A 22,851-nucleotide genomic window follows, 5' to 3' on the forward strand; every position below is an offset into this window, starting at 1 on the left:
CTAATAGTTGATTGGTATTTAGTTTAGTTGCTAAACATGCATGCATATTTCAGTTTCTTTATTTTTAACATTGAACCCCCTAAATTTTATTTCACACCCCCTCAGCACCCGTAGACGATTAATCCTGGCACCACCACTGCTATCAGCTAATGTTACTGTAAAGTTTTCTGCCCTGTAAATTTATTTTGTTCTGTTTCAACCAAAGATGTATCCAGAAAGTACTTCATTATTGTATGTTACACATGTTTGAAATACTGCATATTCTTTATTTGCAGAGTAGTAGAATAGAAGTTTATGACCAATGGGACCTCCACCGGTTGTAACAGGTGTTTCCCCCAAGGAAGGGCCACCTGGAACCAGAATTACAGTCCGTGGAGAAAATCTTGGAACAGGGCCTACTGATTTAATCGGTAATTACCATTTCATTCTAAGTGAACTCTTATTAAAATTACTCCCAAGAAAAATAATTACATAACTTCCGCACATTTTGTGTACTCTCATGTTATCTAAAAGTACACCTTTTTAATAAATGTTTACATAACCACTGCTTCACTAATTTCTATTAATACAATTTTTGATTTATACTTCAGTGCTAATTTGTATTGTTGGTTTTGTAGGTTTGACAATATGTTGCTGCGAGTGCCTTCTTTCAGCTGAATGGAAATCTCCCAACAAAATAATAGCAAGATCTGGACCAGGGAAGGGAAGAGGAGAAATAATAGTTATCACTCGGTCAGGAGGCAAAGGAACCTGCACAATACAGTTTAGAGGTATGTTTCGTCTTAGATTCTTTTGGTTTACTTTGCTTTGCTTTTCTGCCACTTTTTGGCTAATCATGAAGATGGGGATGAGTCATGATATGATGAAATTGATGAATGCCCAGGCTGGGATTCAAATCCTGAACCTCTGGCATCGTAGCGCTATGTGCTAACCACTCTGCCACGAAGACTGGCATTTTGTCTTAGATTTGTGCATGTAATACACACAAATATTTTTTTATGACTACCTACATGATGTTTTTTTTTGCCTGTTTTCTACACAGTGTACCCAATTGTGATGTTTTGTCTTCAATATTAGGATTTTCTACACTGTTAAGTATTGCTTCAGGTGAACAGTACCGAAATATCAATTATACCTGTACTACATTACCGTAATTTTTAGCATGACTGCTATGTCCGGTGTCCTGGACGGGTCACAGGTGGTGGATAGTGAAACCTCCCGCAGATATGAGGGGAAGCTGTGAATAAGGGGAAACCCAAATGAACAGTCCCGGACTGAGGCGGCAAGGCTATCAGGGTTTGGAGGGTGTTCAGTGGCATGGACATACTCAGCTAATACCACAAACAAAACAAAAATAGTGTTGTTCCCAAAAAAAAAACATTGCTTAAATTTGAATTTATGATGTTCATGCAATAATTAACACATATTATTGTGGCTAAAATGAAATTATATGTGTAAAATACATAATTTTTGGTTGACTTTCATTTTCCAGGGACGGGCCACGCTCCCCCTCCTCTTCCGGACGCCCATGCCCAGTAACATCATGTAACGACGTCTACAATAATAAGCAGTGGTGCATTATCTCAGCAGGACAGGCCCGGGTAACTTGTCATATGGGTTCACTCCGAAATGCAGAATTAACTTACTCCGCAGATAGCAATCGATAGGAAAATATCCCTCATCTCATACTGTTATAACGCAGTTTGTCATAAACGTAGTGTAGTGAGATTCAGTTGCTCAACCAGTCGATTCCTTATTGCTACACAATAAACATCAAACCTGGTAATTCATGATCTCTTACCGCTAATATTAGTGTTACATGTGATATTTAAAATGTAACTTCACATTAAATATTTTCAAGGGGGGCCAAAGACTCAGTAGGAGGTGGGGCCCAGGGGCAATTATCCCTTTGTCCTGAGAGCCATGATCCCCTCCTTTGCTATGCAGAGTATACAACCTATGAGTTAAAATGTGTGGCAAGAGAGAGAAGTGCCAAGAGATTGGACAAAGGGACTAATAATTCCCATATTCAAGAAAGGTGACAGAAAGGCATGTAAAACTACAGAGGAATAACACTTTGCCACTCAGCAAAGGTGTAGGAGAAAATACATATTAGAGAAAAAATAAGGGAAGTAACAGAGCTGAGCATGAGAGAGGGACAGTATGGATTTAGAAGATGCAGATCAACAGTAGATCTGATATTCACCATAAGGCGAATGCAGGAAAGGCACTATGAGTATGGAAATGATTTGATTACGGCATTCCTAGATATAGAAAAGGCATATGATAGCATGGTCAGAACAAAGATTTGGAAGGCTCTAAGAGAGAGAGTGTAGAGTGCAGAGCACATACAAGGCCAACCAGAGCTGTGTGAAGACACCAGTGGGAATAACAGAGTGGTGCAGTATAAGTAATGGACTAAAACAGTGAAGGCTCTTTCCCCACTGCTCTTCATGATTACAATGGATGCAATTAACGAAGAGGTGGGGAAGAAGATAGGAGAGGAAGAGATGAAGACCCTGTTGTTCGCTGATGACTTAGTAATATGGGCAATCAGGGAAGAAGTACAGAGACAGCTTGATAGTTGGAATGAGGAAATCAGAATAGCAGGAATGAAATTCAGTGCAGAAAAGAGCGAGGTGCTAATAACAACAAGAGACGGGGCCAGAAATGAACCAAGAATAAAGATGGACACAGCAGAGTTGAGGGTAGTCGAGAGCTTCAAATATCTAGGAATTGAGAGAAGTGGAAGAATAGATGAGGAGGTAAACAGAAGAGCACAAATGGGTGGTTGACTATATCAAAGCATTCGAAGGGATGTACCTATGAAATGCAAGAAGGTAATGTATAACACGTACTATGTGCCAATAATTACATATGGAGCAGAGACTTGGACAATGGCAGAGAGAGATAAAAGAAAGATGCAGACAGTGAAGATGAAAATTTGAAGGAGTATATTGGGGAAGACTAGAAGGGATAGAATAAGGATTGAGGAGATCCGACCGACAGTGGGTGTGCTGAAGCTTCAGAACAGGATAGATCAGGCACAGATGAGATGGTTCGGACACATGAAGAGGATGGATGCAGAAAGACTACCAGTAAGAGCTTACCATGCACAAGGAGTGGGAATAAGGCCAAGGGGGAGACCAAGATGTCGGTGGAAAGAGCAGATAGTGGAGAGTGTTAGGAGAAGATGACTAGATTGGAATACTGTGGAAAGAGAGGAATGGTGGAAGAGCAGGAAAAAATGGAGAGGCTTGACTTCTATGCTGACCTAGCCAGAGGCAAGATGATGATGAGTGCTATGTTGGATGTATTCTGCAATCCCAAAACAGATCAGTGAAATTGCTGCAGGCAAAGCCAGGGCTGACTCAGTTGGAAGGGGCATAGGTTCAAGTCCTGGTCGAGCCTGCGTTTTTTCACTGAAATTTTCTATGAGATTTTTTTGATTTGATTAAATTTTGTATTAAAAGTGATATACCTTCATGTGTTTGAAAATAAAAGTACAGACTGCATTAATTGCTTTTGTTATTGGGATTGCTGTCCGCCATATCTGTGTTCATACTCAAAGTTGAATTATAACTCTGTAACATCTCAAAGGAGATGAAACCGCTTGAAAACAAGGAGAATTTTTGAAAAAATATGATGTGCAAACAAGCAAGAAAAATTATCATTAAGCTGTAAATATATGTGGCAGCTTTCATTAACACATTGAACGAACTTTTCTAAAGTAGGTTCATATATACAGTATGAGAAACAGAGAAATGCATATTTACATATAATTATTTTATTTGCTCTAATCAAACTGTTCAAACATTTTACAGGGCAATTTGTATCCACCTAAGCATGGTTCTTTGTTTTTTAAATCGATTTAAATTTAAAAAATCATAGAAATAATTTTTAAAAATAGAAATCACGATTTTTATCCACCCTGCTTAAAAGTCATCCAGAGCAAACTACCATACTGTTGCGTATATGTATGATATCATTGCTATGTGAATTGCATCTTAGTTCCGAACTTGTTTACTGCAGGTTACCATGAAACGATTGGCCCTCTGAAAGAGAGTGCCGTGTGGGTTGATGAAGCTCCCCTTCAGACCCTTGTATGGGGGAGAAGGTCTTTGTCACCCTCCAGTTACCAGCAAGAGGATCCGTTAGGTCTTTCTGTAGAAGGGAATGAGTAAGTATTGTCAGACTTTGTGTGTTTCTGTTGGTCATTAACTACAGTTAGAGTCGAAGAGTGATATGAAAACGGTTGACCTTGAAAACTCCATGCAGAGAGAGAGAGAGGAAGACACATTTCTGCTCTTCCCACCTACTCACCGTTCGGGGTTCTCGCCAGCTCTTAAAAAATAAAAAAACCACAGCGTACATTCGAACAATTGTAAATTGCCGCTGCACGGCTATTATTGCAACAATCGATACAAATCCTGCACTAGTATTACCAGAAAGCTTTAGACAATTGTATTGTGCTGTAAATTAAACATGTAGAATCTTGAAAATAAGTGAAAAAAATGAAAATATTTTATTGACCATTATTATATAGAGAAAAAGTTCTCTTGTGAGCCGATTTTTTTTAAATGAGATTTGAAATAACTTCCAATGAGAGTTACAAAAAAAACCTCCAGATTTTAAGTTCTTATAATATTTACAGCAATATGTTATTTGGTTACTGAGAAAACTAGAGAAGAACTTGATTCATTCTTTCACGGCAAATGCAACTTCATTCACCGGAGATACCGTGCGCCGGTCTTGTGGCACTCGCACTAACAAGACAACTGCTTGGCATGCATAATATGAACTGAAAAGAAAAATAAAATGCGATTTACTTACATAACGCTCATTCCGTACTGCTGTGAACCTCATCACTTGATTCAAGTTCTTCAGAATCCGTGTCTTGCAAATTTGTAATTGCACATATAACATTACACAATACCCCTTTATCATAATCATCCAAGTATGTAACATTCTTTCGCCAAGTATGACATTTGTCAGGCAAGCAAAAAAAAACAAAAATCGAGCGTGTATAACCGATCTACAACCTGACTTCCGTTGCAATTGTCTGAACTGAACGCAGACCTATCCCACATGCAGCCACTGTACGCTTCTGAGATTTGGCAATGCTGCTCAATGGTGAACACAGGGCACTGTCTGCACTACGAGATTCACTTTCGAAGACCTGATTCACTTTGTACACCATAAATCGCGCTTGTTTGTGTAGCACACAACACTTAGGTGCTTCTGTAGCCATCTTGCACACGTATGTTTACAAATTTTTGTGATCACACTGAGGAAACACGAACAGTCACAACGAAAACCGAACCAATTCTTACTGCTCTAGAAACAAAAGAACGACATCATGCATTTTCCACGGTAGTCTGAACCTCCTCCTTTTGCTACTGCGCATCGAGGCTTGTTCAAGGTCAGCTGTTTTCATATAGTTCTTCGACTCTAGTCAATACTGCATAATTTTAAGGAACGGTGTTATGATGGAAGACAATATCTTTTGATTACTTGTTTTTTTTATTTCAACTCAGGACCCTGACATTGGGGAATGGATAATTTGCATTCTATATTACTATCAGCTGTAATGTGTGCAGCTCCTGCATTAACAAACATTTTTTCTGTATTTCAGTAACATTTGGGTGTTCAGTTTTGCATATTATTTTTTATTACGGTGGATTTACGTTTTAGGAAATATTATCAAGATATTTATCAATGTCACGTAATACAAAATCAAAATTTTTACTAAAAATATGCAAATGGAATGTTGATAATTCTTATTTGTATGAAAATTTATGTTCAAGGACATCAGTATTCTCTACATTTCTGTTAAGTTTTCTATAAGTTAGTATCCCACTAGCTACTTACTGAAATACAATTTCATTGATTTTTCATTAGAAAATCTTCCATTTGAATTTTTGTTGTTTATTCCTAAAAATTCTTTACATTGTTTTGGATTAATGGCTTTCTTAGCCCATATTAAAAAAAAGAAAAACATGGTTCCTGAATTATTTTTAGTTTTGACTATCCCTGCATATAAAACAAATTATATTGGTACACCTTCTTTATGTTGCAATTTCATTATCTTACAGGAAGAAATTTCCAGAAGATGATTTACATGAACTTTTCCCTGAGGGTTCTGGCAATCTGTCGTCAGAGCAGTTTGTCGCTGCGTGGTTTCTCCTGGAGCATCACCATGCAACGACTTTCGAGGATCTTCGTGCTGGACTTTCCTTCTTGAGACGCAAGGTCGAAAGCCAGAAGGAAGGGCAGCTGTCTTTCCTAAAGGTTGGTGCCTTAAGAATATGTTCAAGCACTGAAACTTCTATAATGTTCTCATAAATACAAGATATTGTTCAAATGACTTGATGGCAATGAGAATCGTTTGGGGAAGTGCTTAGTTTACAGAACAGTACAAGAGTAGTGGGGAGCATTCACACTTATCACACCGACTTCTTAAAATCTTTCACAGACTTTATAATTACCCCGTATTTGCATGTATATACACAGAATAACGGAAAAGTCACTTAACAACATAGTCAAATGAAAATAGCTTCCAGAGAGCAATATTAAGCGTGATATACAGAAGGTTGTTCGCTTTATATCCGACCATGTTTGACGGGTACTCACCTTAAGAGATACCGTGCTGCCACCACCGATCATGTTCTATTGGACCCCCAGCATTGTCTATCGCCCGGCATCACAGTTTGTATTGCAGCAAGCTCCAGCACAGGACAGGCATGGGAATTCTGTCCCATTTCTCCCTGCAAGCTTTCCATAGACCATCCAGGGTGCGCAGGCGGCGATGTTGAAGACGTCGTTTCAACAGTCCAAATGCGCAAAAATCCATTGGACTGGCATCTGGGCTTTTCACAGGAATGTCTTCAAACGGAATGACATGAATTCCTAATCCCTCTGCCATTTCCTGATAAAAACGTAGTGATGTTCTGGCGGTATGACTCGAAGCCTTGTCCATATGAATCATCACCTGTTTCGCATCCATTCCATACAATTGTGGGATGTCTCTCCGATAGATAGGTGTCAGAATGGAGTCTTGGAAGTATCTGGCATTCACCTTCACGTTTTTGTCCACCTTGCATATCATCAACTTACCCTCATATCCGAATCCCGTCACAACCATAAAGCCACGAGGGAAACTTTCCCTGCACTGATGATCATAGTTGCTGCGCCCCTTGCCGTCAATGTCACGGTATGTGATCACCCAAATGTGACCACCAGCAGTGAGATGGACATATGACTCATCCATTGTGACAACTTTCTTCCATTTGGAACCCGCCAGGTACTTTTCATACAGTTTCCTGCAGTTCGTCTTGCGTTCGGCAATGTGACGCTGTAGAAGGTGGTGTACACGGGCCTTCCGCACACACTTCAACCTGAGGCGCTCGCAAATTGTTTTGTTCACAGTTGACGGTGCGAGGTGAGATCTGTGGGTCATATCCGTTGAGTCGGGGGATTTTCTTGGCACTCCAATCGACGGATCCCCGTTAGCACTGCGGGTGACACTTTGCTTGCAGCCCTTCTCCTGGTGGTTTTCGTGGGTGAATGTTTCGCAAGGAGAGCCTGTTGTGTGTAACGGGCCACAATAGCTTTCGCAGCAGTCACCACGAGTGTTAAACCATTCTCCCGACACTGTTTCACAATGCGTACGTATGAAAATTTAGCATGGAGAAGGGCCATTACGTTACCCTCCCAATACCGGTTGATTTTCGGCGCCATTTGATAACGTTCACTACCAATACTCACGCACCTACAAGGTCAGACACAACACTGCTCCCGCCAGCAGACCCATAGTTCCAGCATGATACGCCAGGCAGCAGCACCGAATCGACAATGGTCGGTTATAAAGCGAACAATCTCTGTAAATATGTATCTTTGCATTTGCCAGTTGGACATCCGCCATATTATTTAAAATGTGGCTATTATTGCTAATGGTAAATACTTTTGGAAATATCATTTTGTTCCTAGTTATTTTGTATTTCTAAGTTTGTTTATTAACGTAATGATTTTCATTTGCAGGCAAATGTTGGATCTGTGATGGATCAATTGGATACCCTGATGGTTTTGAAGGACAAGTTTGAGGATGATATGAAGATGTATGGGCCCGACTTCACCGCCAAAGTAGAGGAAGCTATTCAAGGTTAATATTGTTTTGCACTAAATTTACAGAATGATGCAATAGTGTGTCAAGTGTTAATGAAAAATGGTGAATTCTAAGATTGATTTCTGCAATCACGTGTTCATTATTTTCACAAATTTTAATTTATAACCTTTATTTTATAAATTTTTCGTAAATTTATCAATTTTCGAATTACATTAGTTTTCTTCATCAATAGATGATGCTATTGATAATATATGAGAGGATTTGATTGAAATGGAATAAAATAGTGTTTTGTTGTTGTAGTGATGATAACTTGATTTATATTAGAAACAAGTTGTGGAATGGAGGTAGAGGAAAGGGTAGAATTCCACATTTTTGGAGGTTAGTTCACACCCTGTAAGTGAACTTATTCATATTATGGGAATGAGAGACGCGGTAATAGATAATTCAGGTACTCACATTTTCCGCGAAGCTGTTTTAGGTAATTTTCTATTAATTTTGATAGCCACTGCCACCATCCTCGTTGGAATTCGTTGAGTCCTTGAGTGACGGGCTTCTGCTGTTTCTTCCTAAATCGCCGCTAGGTGTGCTGTTGTCGCATGTACATATGTCTGTGTGTGTGTCGTCTGCTGTTCACCGGTGTAAGGGAAGCCAGGCATGGTGTGCCTGACCGCTATCTATGTTGATTGATTTAGTTTATTTTACTTCACGTTTTGTGCCTCTTGGCTAATTTGCAAAAATGGGAATGAATGATGAAATGATGAAATTGATGAATGGACATTCACAAACATCCAAGCCCGAGCAGGATTTGAACCTGGGACCCTTGGCATCACAGCATGATGTGCTAACCACTTGGCCACAGGGTCCAGCACTATCTATGTTGAGTTAATAGTTGTAGTGCATGATGGCGTGATGACGAATTCCAACGAAAATGTGATTTGATTTGATTTATTTTACTTCGCTTCTTGTGCCTCCCACTTTTGGCTAATTTGCAAAGATGGGATGAGTGATGATATGATGAAATTGATGAATAGACATCACAAATGTCCATGCCCAAGTCAGGATTTGAACCCGGGACCCCTGGCATCGCAGCGCGATGTGCGCAGGAAATGTGAGTACCTGAATTACAATCTTACTCTAGTTTCAGCATAGGTACACGTTACATGTGCATCAATCATTGTCTCAATTGTGCTGATGTTGCATCTTTATTGTCATTTATTTTCATAGTGTTTGTATTCTCTGCAAATGAGTAGTGTTCCCTAAAGCCTGTTTAAGAAATTCAAATCACTATAATTCATTACATTTCACTAAAGGCTCTTATCAACTTGCTGGATATCGGTATTTACTGCTAGGTTGATAGTGAACTCCTTTTGGATGAAACATGAGAAACTCTAAAAGTTGAACATGCGGAGGATATATTTATTTCTCAGTGTATTTTTATTTTTGCTTTTCAGCCTCAATAACAGAAGCGAACAGGCTGTTTCAGGAAGTCCTGCAGAGGAAGGATAAGGCTGATGCAACTCGCAATGCCCTCGGGGTCCTTCAGCGCTTCAAATTCCTTTTCAGCTTGCCAGTGAACATCGAGAAAAATATCAAGAAGGGAGATTACGATGTTGTCATCAACGATTACGCGAAAGCAAAATCCCTTTTTAGCAAGACTGACGTGCCTGTAAGTAGATACTTGTGAGGTTGGTTTGTTTTCTGTTTTGTATCGTGCAAGTTTAACCACGGTGGCAATCTTAGTGCTTCTGATTTCACAGAAGTAACACGGCAACTATGTGTTTATTTTGCTGATTTTAATATTTTATTGTTGATTAATTTATCTAATGAGAAAATACAACACAACATTGTTATATTTGCATAGTTATTTTTTAAGAGAAATGTTCAGTTTTCCACAAGAATCACATTTATTTCAGTACTGTCGAAACAAATTTGGGCCATTCTACAAAAAGTGGTCTTCTTCCATGAATCAGTCTGAAATTATTGTTTTTAATTGCATTAAAAGTTTAAATGTTTGTGAATCATATAATTTACATATTTTACCAACAACAATTACTAGCATTTGTAGCCTGTACGTTTCAGAAAGAAATCACAAAACATCACACATATAACACATTTTTATTGATTCTTTTCATGCATTCAAACTCTCTCATCATGTTCAAGTTTGTAAACTTTGTTAGCAGGCACCACAAAGTACTTCATAATTCTATTAATTAAATCAGTTCATTATGAATAGGGCTAGAATTTTTATTGCCTAAAAAATTATGAAAAATATGCAAAATAAAAAATGCTCTTATGACCTAAAGTTTAAAAAAAAATATACACTATAATTTGAAAAATATGCCCTTAGAATTGAACTGTTTGAAACGTCAATATTTAACATGCTAAGATATTTTCACATACTGTTTTTTGTTCACTTCATGAGCCCTGAGTTGCAATGTACAACGAATACTTTGTGTAAATTTTCAAATAAAAATGATTGCCTATTGTCAGCCAGCAAAGCCTTGTACTGAGAAAAGCTTCTATCTACTTCGGCTGACACAAGAGGAATATATTTAAAGTAAACAATGTCATTCGGCTCAAGTTCTGTAGTATCGAGAGAAAATTTGTATTGCATTGCAATAGAGGAGGAAGGTAGTTCTCATAATTTTGCAGAAATAAAAACTGTGATCTACACTGCGAACAAATTCAACAATAATCCCAGTGTAATTTGAGCGATTTCCATTTTTTGATTTCATTCCATTAGAAAAGGACATTGGTTTTCACCATTTTTCAGGAAATCGGCTGGGATGTATAATTGTAAAGAATCCAACAACTTTAGTGAACAGGGGAGTAAGAATGAATTCATTTCGAAAATGGCTGTATATTCCTTGAAAAAGTTAAAATATGCCGAATATGACCGAGAATCTATCAAAATATGCTCTATCATGTAGAAATGGCCAAATATGCCCTTAAAATGCACCTTAATTTAATTTGTTTCTTCGTATGAATTTCTACATATTTAGGAAACGCATCACTCTTACCAAAAAAAATATATGCTGTCATGAAAATCCTATCCTTAATTTTAATATTTTAATCCAATCTCATGTCTAGAACCTTACACTTTATGCATAATGTATACATACATAACATAGGGATACCCCATTTGAGTTTTAAAAGAAACCATGAAAATATTCTTGGCTTTCTATTTTTTCTCACTTTCATTGTAAAAGCTGGGTCTGATAGAAGAATAGAAGCAACATATGAAGAGTTTTCAAATTACTATTACCAGAAGCAAAAGGACACTTAATTCCTTCAGTGTTGTGGTAAGTGCAGGTAGTGCAGTGCTCTTTCATATGGTGAAGAGTTTATAGTCAGATAGGCTCATGCCAGACAGTATCTCAAATTTTGCCTTTGGAAACTAGGGGAACCGTAAATGTTTCTAGCATATTTTTTTTCTTTTTTAGGTCTTCCAAAAGGTATATGCTGAAGTTGAGCAAAGGATTGGCACTTTACGAGAGCTCCTGCGCTCAAAACTGCAAGAAATGCCATCTTCAATAGAAGAACAGAAGAAAGTGATAAGGTACAGGAATCAAAAATACCGTATTTTGAATTTGAGACCAAATTTTTGACTTAAAGTCTCTAATGTCCTATGTTATTCTCATTCACTTCTTCACCCTGTCACATATTTGTGCATGCACATGACACCATTACAATTTTTACAAGGTGGCGCAGGGTAAAGGGAAATTTTGAATCTAGGATTAGCAACACTGTAGCACTGTCATTTGTTCTGGACTGATGAGACATCATTGAGAAGGCTTTGCATTTAGTGATGATGGTGCATTGGAGTGGTGCGTAACGTGCGTTTGCTGTGAAATTGTTTTAAATGAACGGTGATAGTGTGACTGCAACACAAAGGGTATTTTGGCAGCATTACCAGTAGGATGTCATGGTCGTGTCCCATCGGCTCATGCGATTACAACCTGGGTGTGTAATTTTGAAGAAACTGGTTCAGCCTTGAAGAAGAAGCTCCCAGGAGGCGTTCGAACTGTACATACCCCAGAGAATATGGAATCAGTTGAGAGAGGAGCCCTCACCGCTCCGTTCGACAACATGCATCAGCGCTACAGTTGAGTCGAAGCAGCGTACAAAGAATAATTCATGAATTACAGTTCCACCCCTATAAGTTACAGATTGTGCAGCAATTACATCCTCACGACCCTATTTTGCATAAGGGTTTTTGCAAAATGGTGTTGGCTAAGGTTAACAAGAATGCCAATTTCCTTAACAACTTGTGGTGGATGTCAGACGAAGCCCATTTTCACCTTAGCGGCTACGTTAACAAGCAGAATTTCTGTTACTGGCCAAAGGAAAATCCTTGTCAGCTTCACGTGTGTCCATTACTTACTCGTAGCACCAAGGTTACAGTATGGTGTGCAGTGTCATATCATTGTGTCATCAGCCCTTATGTTTTGAAAGTGAGGAGGGCATTGCAACGACAGACATCGGCTCGGTATGTTGCTATACTTGGAACATTCTTTGCACCGAAGTTGTACGATGCACATCTTGACATCGAAAACATGTGGTTTCAGCAGGATGGAGCCACCCATGTCACATACTGCTCAACAGTTGATGGAGGGCATTCACAAATTGTTTGCAAGGCGGGTCATGTCACGTAACGGTGATAATCCATTGCCTCCGAGATCCCCTGATACCAGTGTTTGCGATTTCTTTGTGTGGGGACATCTCAAAAGCAAAGTGTACAGCACACATCCTGCAACCATCACTGAACTGAAACAGAAGATTGAAGAAGATATCACTGGCATTCCTCGAGACATGATACACCAAGCATTCTAGAGTTTTCACAGCAGACTATCAGAATGTGTACGCCGAGATGGAACGCATCTTTCCGATGTCATCTTCAAGATGTAAAGTGACATGTAAGGGCCATAGTTATGCATTTCAATCATGCATTCTCATGCATGAAATATATTTTTCCTGTGTTTATTCATGCATTTACATGAATTGAAATTTTCCCATTTCCCTTCACCACCTTGTATTAACAGAAATGGAATCTGGTAGAATACCAAGTTTAATTGACCATTTTATCTTATTTATTTTTGTATATTGTTGTTTCAGGAACTTGGTTAATCTTGAGGCAGTGGGAGATCCATCCTGGGAAGGAATCATGTGTCACTATAATTACATAACACAACTCATGAACAAATGCAAAGATGAACATATTTCCGCAGATTCTGCTGGGGATGAGAACAGTACGTGGTTTTTTTTTTTTTAATTTTTAAAATTGGATGGATATACCTGTTCAGTAAATTTCTATAATGTCTCTTTGAACATCATGTGAAAGGGCAACAATTTGGTAAAATCTCATAGAAATGATGAGAATTAAATGCGGAGAATTTTCATGTTGAAAGTCATTGTTCAAATAGTGTGCGTTGACACAGCACAGTGTAGCTTTACATAACAATCTCACTTGAATTAGATTAGTCCAATCTTTGTTACTCACTATCGGCCTTTTTTTTTTTTTGACAAACACAAAAATTATAACCTGGTTGTCAGTTAGTGATAGAAATAAATTGCCTGTTTAAAATTAAGTCTGTACGTAATTGGTGGGGTGAATGAAAAATAAAAAAATTGCTACGAAAACTGGGCACATTTCGAGATCAAGGGTGGAATATAAATTTTCCATTTTGCTGTTTAAATGGTGAATATAATCCTAAATTTATTTTAGAAACTACACTTATTACACAAAATAAACATTTCCCTTCTATTATTTATATAATTATCAGAGTATTAAGTTTATTTCTGTGTAAAGGAGTCCACTTTTGCTTCTCAAATATTTACAGCACAATTGATCAATTTTGCATGATTTTGCATAAGAATTCAGACTTCAGAAAGTGCTGTGTAGGTAAATAAACACAAAGTTTCATGTTTAGGAGTTAATTTTTGCTTTTGCAGTTTATTTCGCATAATTGTGTGACAAAACATGGCAGGGAAAGTGAAAAATCAGGCTGGCTACCAGTCAAGAAAGTCAAGAAAAAGTCCGTCGTTGCCTTGTAGTCAAGGGGTCCCGGGTTTGATACTTGGTGGAGGCACATAGTGGTTCGGATTCCACTTTAAACTGTAGGTCCAGTCCCAATTAGCCTTACTGTGCATAAAGTGGACTTAAAAACACCAAATGAATCAAAAGTCAAGTCAAGAAAGTCATGAAAAGTCAAGAAATTATGATTGTGGTCAAGAATTTTTGCTATTTTTTTTACAGTATAGTGAATTTACATTGTTATATCTGTAGTGGGATTTCATAAAATTGAATATTTGAAATCTAAAATGGTATTGAGTTGTGGTTAAGATTTTAAATTTTGTTTCTTAAGAATTACAATCTTGTATATGTGAAGTTGTGTAAGAATATTAAATAAAGTAATGTGGCCATTACCCATCCAGGATGAAGTCTGAAGCATTAATTTTTAAACATGTCTAAATCTGTTGTTAAAGTACAGCTTCCGTTTTCATCTTAACTCGCCTTGTAGTAGTTGTTTTTCATTAAATAAAAATATCCATTTTCTTAATTTGCAACTATACCTAAGTAAGGGGCGATAAATGTTAAGAAAATGAAAAGAGATGGTCAAGAAAAAGTCAAGAATTTTGAATTTGTTACTTTAGTAGACACCCTGAAAATGAACACTGCGTGGCAGAGTGGTTAGCACAGCATGCTACGACACCATGGGCTCCAGGTTCGAATCCCAGCCTGGGCATGGGTGTTCTTTGTAAGTGTCCCTTCATCATATCATCACATCCTCATCTTCACGATTAGTCAAAAGTGGCAGAAAAGGAAAGTGAAATAAACCATATCAAGCAATCAATCAATGAAAAAATGAACATTACAGCATGTTGTTTCACATTTTTTTTTCTGTCAACAACGAAATATGCATCTAGCAATTGACAAGAAAAGGGAAAATCACCTTAGCAAAATTGTACACAATGTGTATTGAAGAGAATTCTACTGTTCATAAAGGGCCTCCCCAGTGGCACAGTGGTAACGTTGTCGCCTTGTAATCAAGGGGTCCCAGGTTCGATACCCGGTGGAGGCACTTAGTGGTTCGGATCTCACTTTAAATTGTAGGTCCTGTCCCAATTAGCCTTACTGTGCATAAAGTAGACTTAAAACAATCAATCAATCAAAATCTACTGTTCATAAATGTGCTTCATAGTCAAAACTATATATATAATCAGGAATTATGAATTACACAGTGGCATATCCAGAAACTTTTCAAGGATATATATATATACTTTCCCATTTTTTGTGTGTTTTTAAAATCTGGATCAAAAGTTCAACCCCCTCTTAAGCAAACCACTAGATGTGCATATTTGTGCAAACATAGAAATGGCTGCATGAGCTTTTTAACATGTGACTGTACAATTCTGTTTGAATAAGCAGATGATAATTGTATGATACAGTTTAGAAATATTCTGACACAGAGGAACAATATCTACCAGAAGTATAAGTTGTGCTTATTCAGATGTTAATTTTATAATTTGATATGGTTAATTGATTGACTAGTGATGACAATTTACTTAAGTATAACATATATATATTATCTTGGCAGATAAATCTTCCAAACTGCTTGGTCACGCTACACCACCAACTGGAGGGAATTTTGGGAAGAATGTGAATAATATGACTCAGTCACAAGAGTGGCAGGTGAGTGCTTGTTGTTGTTTGAGTATGTAATCAGACATTCATGCTGATGTGAAACCAGTTCCCTTGTTACATATACAGAGTGGCGACAAACCTGGAAAAGTCAGGGAATTGGAGAGGTCAAAAAAATGTCAGGGAATTTTGTTTTGATTGACAAATGTTTTTTTTTCTTTTTGTTGAACTGTAGATGCGATGTGATGCAATGAACCTGCCAGACATTTGATTTTGAAGAAGTCATAATAAGTGCTGCACTTAAAAGGGAAATCATCTTGCCAGCCTTTGTCATAAACTTTTAGGTCTCCATTATGCATTGGACACAACCACGAAGCCAGAAACAAGTAATGGAAGTGAGGTGGTGGGGAGGAGAAATTTCCAGTGAGGCAGACACATTTGATGAACCTCTAAATGTCACATTTAAAATGTATTGACATGTTTTTTTTTGTTTTTTTTTGTCTATGGGAGCTATAAGGGGTCGTGCCTGTCGACCAGAAGGGTGCACCCACTCTGGCACCGTCTGACAGATGCCCAACACCTTACTATGGCATTGTGTGGACATTCTGAAGGAACATTGAAACGAATGAGAGCTTTTGTCCAACCTAAATTTTTGTCGTGTTCTGTGGAACGACATTTGATCTGCCAAATATTTAGGCTCCATTGATGCATGTGATTTTTGTTGGATAAATCTGATTCATGAAAAGATTCTCTCGGGCCATTGACCAGGTGAGTTGTAGCAAAGCTTGGAATCTTTTCCACAACTCACTTGATCGATAGCCTGAGAGAATCATTTCATCATTCGTTGCCAGGAAAGATTAGACTTACTTAAATCTGACTAATGTCGAATTGTGACAAAATGTCTCACTACGACATAAGAAAGCATGCATGGCACTCTTATGCATGTGATATTTTTGTCTGATGTAGTGCGACATTTCATCGGACAAACTTTCAGGCACTCATTCCTAAAAACATATCATTTTCGTCAGTAATCAATGTACCTCTGCAAGTTCTACTGAATTTTTACTTTTCATCTACTGTTATTGAATTTAACAGGCTGAAGCTTTATACAAGAACGGTCCAGAAAGTACATTCCAATTAGCCATAAATTAAAACACAAACTTCGGTAATAATTGCCATTTTATTGTCTTAATTACAGTGACTCATAACTTACTTTTCAACATATTCACCACTGTTCGTCAGGTATTTTTTGTGGTGTGGCACTAAATTTTGTATGCCCATGTCATATGTCTGCCTCCAAAAAGCAGAATCATCTGTACATCAGCGTTACTGTCAAAACGTATGTACTGTCAGAAACTGCTTCAGCGGAAGGAGGAGATGAAAGTCGTAGCACGTGAAATCGAGCCTCCCACTTAAAGTGATGCAAAAGAGCCCACTTGCGGTCAGGTGTGTGGGGTCATGCATGATGGATGGATCTGCGTTCTATGAATTGTCTGCACCATCGTCTGACCATAATGTCACTAATGGCATCGAGTCCTTACGCCTCTCACAAGTTCCGGTGGATCTCTGCCAGCATCCGCTTCCGAGCGTGCAAAAATAATCTGATTACAGCATGCAGTTGGTATATGAAAACTGCCATCTTTCTCATAGAATTGAGCAAAGGTAACTCCTGTCGTCCCCCGTGCAGAGTGGAGAGCACATCGTGCTACAACACCAGGGGTCACGGGTTCGAATCCTGTCCTGGGCATGATGTTTGTGAGTGTCCATTCATCAATTTCATCACTCATCCCCATCTTCGCAAATTAGCCAAAAGTGGCACAAAAAGCAAAGTAAAATAAAGCAAATCAATCAATCAACCAAGCTAACTCCTGGTGCAGGACCCGTCTTTATGGCAGTGACCTGCTGTTGCCACTTTTACCCACAAAGAGACTTGCGGTCAAACAGCCAATTAGGCCTACCGCTCCCCCCCCCTTTTTGCGGAACAATCGGCAACCTTAGAATCCCTCCTCCCTGCAGTGGTCAGTAAGGAAACAATATTTTTCCAAAATAACCATTCTGTACTGTGAATACAGTCAGGAGATAGCTTGGCTCTGGTATAACGCTGTTCTTAAATTGACTCCCTTCACAACAAAGGGACTGCACCACATTACAGACATATACCACTTCTTCCTATCTGCATATGCGCATCATGCTGCAACCACTAGTGCAGCTTTCCAATGATATCGGAACTTACTTTCTGGACATACCTCATATATAAACTTACAGACTCTGTTATTAACAGCATGTTCCTATCATATCATGTCTGATTCGCAAAATCAGGTGGCTGTGCAGTGCAGTAAGATTCTTCTACTATAAATTGCTTGTGTTAAGTTTTCATATTATGTATATACAAGATGTATATACACACACACTTTTTGCAGGCAATATAGGTAACAGCGTGTTGTCAGTTTCCTGGTACTTGGATATACTGTGAATGTTTGTACTGAGACAGAAGTCTCATTCATAATGTAAGGTAATATAACACTTTGTTTTGTACAATTCCATTGCTTCACTTTCAGAACGTTTAGTCCAGGGAAGCAGGTTTAAGATATGTTATGGTTTTGAGTGCAAAGCGGATGCTATGTGTTGCCATGTTCACATCAAACAAGCCACGAATTCACCATACCAATATCTCAATCATGTGTGCATGGATTAAGTTGTTTGTTTGCTTTATATAGAAAAGAGGCACAGAATACAAGCATTACTGCTTCGAAAATAAGTTTGCATTCATGGTTCTTCCAAGCGGCAGGTGAAATATCAACATTTAATAACGAGAAAGGCTTAGAAGAATGAGAAATTACAAAATTTCTTCATTATAAACAACTAATTTACTCTAATATCATTTAGTCGTAACTTTAAAAATAATCAAATATTTTATTTAAGCCTGCTTGTAAATGAGAAAAGCCCTGTAAAAGTCCGTCCCTAGCTTGTGAATTGTAATAATTTTTCATATTCACTATTTTTCAGAACGAATATAAATTGTAGAGAAATTAAGTCAATTTCTTGTAAGCTTATATAGATACTTTAAGGCTCGCTGGACCTTTGGCAGCCGTGAGTTTTCAAATATTCCTTTTCATTCAAAAAACCACTGTGATATTCCAAAATCTGAAAAATTACATCACCTTAGAATTCATTGTAGAGTATTGACGTGAATTTTCGTGTAGTTTCCTTTCACTGTCATCTAGATATTATCAATAGTTTAGTAGACTTATGTAATCACAAAATTGTTGAGAATGTCTAGTTAACAGTGAAAGCAAACTACACGAAAATTCATGTCAATACTCCACAAGGAATTCTAAGCTGATGTAATTTTTCAGATTTTGAAATATCACAGCAGTTTTCGAATGTGGAGGAAAATTTGAAAAAAATCGCCCTTACAGCTGCCAAAGGTCCACTCGAGCCTTAATACTGAAAGCTGTACGAGTTTATTTTCCATGTACAAATACGTGGATTTAGTTCAAAATTGTCAGGGAAAAATGCAAAATTTTTCCCGGAAAACGTGGAAAAATCAGGGAATTTCATTTCTGTTTGTCTGTAGCCACCCTGATATATTTCCAATCAGAATAAGTAATGCTTAGGAGTAGAAGAACATTACTCTTCTTAACTACAGTGAAATATATGTTTCATCTGTAAAATTACTAATAATTTTAAATAGCCTGAAATTTTGTGCAAAATTCTGCCATCTTATTATTTTTATCATTATAAATATGTAATTAATGTGTCCTGCTTTTATAAAGTAAATGTGTAAATGTACTGTTTCTTTTCTGGGCACAACCCATTGCAATCATGTGCTGAAATGCATTAATTATGGCAGTTAATGAACCTTCATCTTCTTCAATAACTTATTTGCTATTTTATATTGCATCTGTAGAATATTTACACTGCTCTCCATAAATTAAGCAACAAATGGTGATCATCCAATAGAATCAAACACAATCCAATACCTGGTATGCCAGAAATCTGTGCGAGGGCACGATGATCGCACTTTATGACTCACCTGTTTTCCCTAACGCATTCGTTGCTTTCTTTCAGCATGCCCACCACTCTCCTTCTCTTTTCTCCAACTGATTTCTCTTTTACCTCACATTTTCTTGTTGTTGCTTAATTTCTGGAGGGCAGTGTATTTTAACGGTATTCATAAATTTTATGTTGGTACTCTATCAGTATTGGCAAGAATTCCATACCAGTCCATCTCTAACATGCACAGCACTGTAATAGCAAAGTATGTTGATGTCACTGCATAACATTTTAATGGTTGAAAACTGCTATGCTGTCAAATTTCTTATAATTTCGCATGCATTTTTTTTTTTCAAAATAGTGAAACTTTTTTCACTGTATGAAATTTTTAGCTTTGAAATTTATAAGGGATAAATGAATTATTTGTACTGGACAATCCACTTGGTCGCATAACAAATTTTAAGACATGTGCTTGTAGTAAGATAGCAAATTGAAAAGGTGTATTTTAGGAACAAAACTTTTTTCTTTCTTTTCCAGAGTTCAGTACCGCAGAGGGTCCTTTTCGTGGAGGAAATTACAGATATTGTGTCTGTTCATTTCCCTGATATGTGGAAACTTGGTCAGGCATATTTCAGTGGCGAACTTAACGTTAAAATCGAACCAGGCAAACAGTCCCATTTCAAGGTATTTATGACGCATGTAACAAATAGAATTTTTTCGTGTTTTTCTGTGGATACAGTGTGTGTACCATTAGCATTTTGTCTTTAGAGAAATATTAGACGTGCCAGAAATCATATTTAAAATGTATTTGAAGCACAGGTACATGGAACATATTAGAACAAACCATAAAGAACTGCCTTAGCTCTAGATTGAACAATGTGAACAGTTCCTACAGAACAGATGTGTGAACTAACTCTCACAATTAAAATAGTGCACTTTTAAGGTAATAATTGATCAAGGTGGATGTTCCTTCACTTTCGATCAAAACAATTTGCCAATAGTATTTTTCACAATGTGCAGAAAACACAGTTATCAGTCACATGAAAACCTCTGTACTTGTGTTGCTTGGTTTGACCTACTTCGAAAGTCAATGTAGTAAGGTGGGTACAGAGGGTGCTTCTTGTAAAAACATTTCTGTTCTCTGGTTGTAGCTTCATTGCTTGAATTTTACAATAGTTTGTTATTTGAATAAATAGTACATTAAGGACTGGTGCAAAACTGGAGGCATATTACTTTCTATTATTAGCATAATAATTTCATGCTGATTTATCAAGTAAATTAGTTCTGTAAATTGTTTTGGCTGAGAAAGAAAAGTATATACCAGTGTTTTGTTAACATATTAACTTGTGGTGTAATTCATAATTGGGAAAAGAGACGCGGTAGTATATAAATATGGAGAAACTAGTACTCACTTTTATCCGCAAAACTGTTTTTTCTTCTTTATTAATTTCAGTGGCCACTGCCACCATCCTCGTTGGTGCTTGCTGTACTGTTGCTTGGCGTGCGTCTTTTGTTTGTAGTTCTCTGGCTGCCGCTAGGTGCACTGTTGTTAACTGTATGTCTGCACCCGTGTCGTCTGCTGTTATTTCCCAGTGTTAACTGTTGTAGTAGGGGAATCCAGGTGTTGTGTGCCTGTTCGCTATTGATGTTCAGCTCGTGCGGGAAGTGCATTATGGCATGTGTTTCCTTGAATTTGGTGTCTACGAGTGTGTGGGCAGTGTGTTTGACTTGTACCTTTTGAATTTTATGGATATGGTATTTGATGTGTTTGGCAAGACCAGTAGTGGGTTGGGCTTTTTTTGCATCCATTAGGTGCTGTTGGATTCTTTCATTCACAGATCTGATGGATCTGCCAATGTAATGTGCCTTGCACTCGCACTGTGTATCGTATTCACCTGGATTATCAAGGGGGGAGAGGAAGTACCATTTGTGTTTGTTTAGTTTATCAGCTATTTTGGCATTGGGTTTGTTCACTACTGTAAGTTCAGAATTTACATTAAAATTGCAATTTACAACCTTGTGTATAAAGTAGGAATTGTAGCTTTCCTGGCGAAGTGATTCGAACAAGTATTATTGGGTTACCATCCAGGTTAAATTTACATTGGTATCCAATGGTTTGAGCACATACATTGCTCTCATCACTTATTCTTGTGTATAAAGTTGCATCCTTACTACAGAGTCTTCAGTTACCAGGTGTGCCAGTTAATAATTCTTAATTTCTTCACTGGATGGTGCTGGAAGCAAGGGTTGGTGCACAGTCTCTACTGTTATGTCAGTGTGTTGCCAGGACAGTACCTGTCAAAATGTGGATGTGCAACCGAGTGCGAGTGATCGTGATATTGGGTTTGTGTGGGAAACATGTTGACCTTCAAACCAAATAAGAAGCATATGTGGCACATCCTGCTTTTCTTGCTCAATCAAAAGAAAAACGCGAGTGAAAGCCATCGTATCCGTGTGGAAACGAACGGTGACAATGTCCTAACGCAAGACAAGTGTGTGTGTTGGTTTCGACGATTCAAAAGTGATGATTTCGACTTGAAAGACAAAGATCGCCTGGGCCAGCTGAAAAAATTCCAAGATGCCGAATTGCAAGCACTGTTGGACGAAGACGATACACAGACGCAACAACAACTGGCAGAGAAGTTAAATGTTGGTCGCCAAACCATATCTGATCGTCTGTCTTTATGCCATGGGAAAGATCCAGAAGGTAGGGAAATGGGTTCCACATCATCTGTACAACAGACAAATGGAAAAGCGAAAAACGGTGTGTGAAGTGTTGCTTTCTTGGCATGAAAGAAAGTCTTTCTTGCATCGGATAGTGACTGGGGACGAAAAATGGATCTACTTCGAGAACCCAAAATGCAAAAAGTCATGGGTTGACCCAGGACAACCTCCAACATCGACCTCAAAACCGAATCGCTTCGGAAGGAAGACAATGCTGTGCATTTGGTGGGATCAGAAGGGTGTGGTGTACCATGAGCTTCTGAAACCAGGTGAAACAGTGAATGCCGTTCGCTACTGTCAACAACTCATCAATTTGAACCATGCATTGATCGAAAAGTGCCCAGATTGGGCGACAAGACACGGA

General features: G+C 38.0%; 1 protein-coding gene across 2 annotated transcripts in view; it reads left to right on the forward strand.

The window, feature by feature from the left end:
* Window positions 1–22,851, forward strand: part of Sec5 (exocyst complex component secretory 5) — a 45,232-nt gene that overhangs the window by 5,107 nt on the left and 17,274 nt on the right. For both annotated transcript variants that reach the window (XM_083139338.1, XM_083139339.1), the window contains exons 2-11: window positions 276–410; window positions 618–770; window positions 4,033–4,180; window positions 6,096–6,291; window positions 8,041–8,161; window positions 9,577–9,791; window positions 11,569–11,684; window positions 13,241–13,374; window positions 15,724–15,818; window positions 20,301–20,447. In XM_083139338.1, coding sequence (XP_082995464.1) covers window positions 302–410; window positions 618–770; window positions 4,033–4,180; window positions 6,096–6,291; window positions 8,041–8,161; window positions 9,577–9,791; window positions 11,569–11,684; window positions 13,241–13,374; window positions 15,724–15,818; window positions 20,301–20,447 — 1,434 coding nt within the window. In that variant the 5' untranslated portion in view covers window positions 276–301. The remainder of the gene's footprint in view (window positions 1–275; window positions 411–617; window positions 771–4,032; window positions 4,181–6,095; window positions 6,292–8,040; window positions 8,162–9,576; window positions 9,792–11,568; window positions 11,685–13,240; window positions 13,375–15,723; window positions 15,819–20,300; window positions 20,448–22,851) is intronic.

This window comes from Lepisma saccharinum, chromosome 17 (genome assembly GCF_977018435.1).
Source record: "Lepisma saccharinum chromosome 17, izLepSacc3.1, whole genome shotgun sequence".
Lineage (NCBI taxonomy): Eukaryota > Metazoa > Arthropoda > Insecta > Zygentoma > Lepismatidae > Lepisma > Lepisma saccharinum.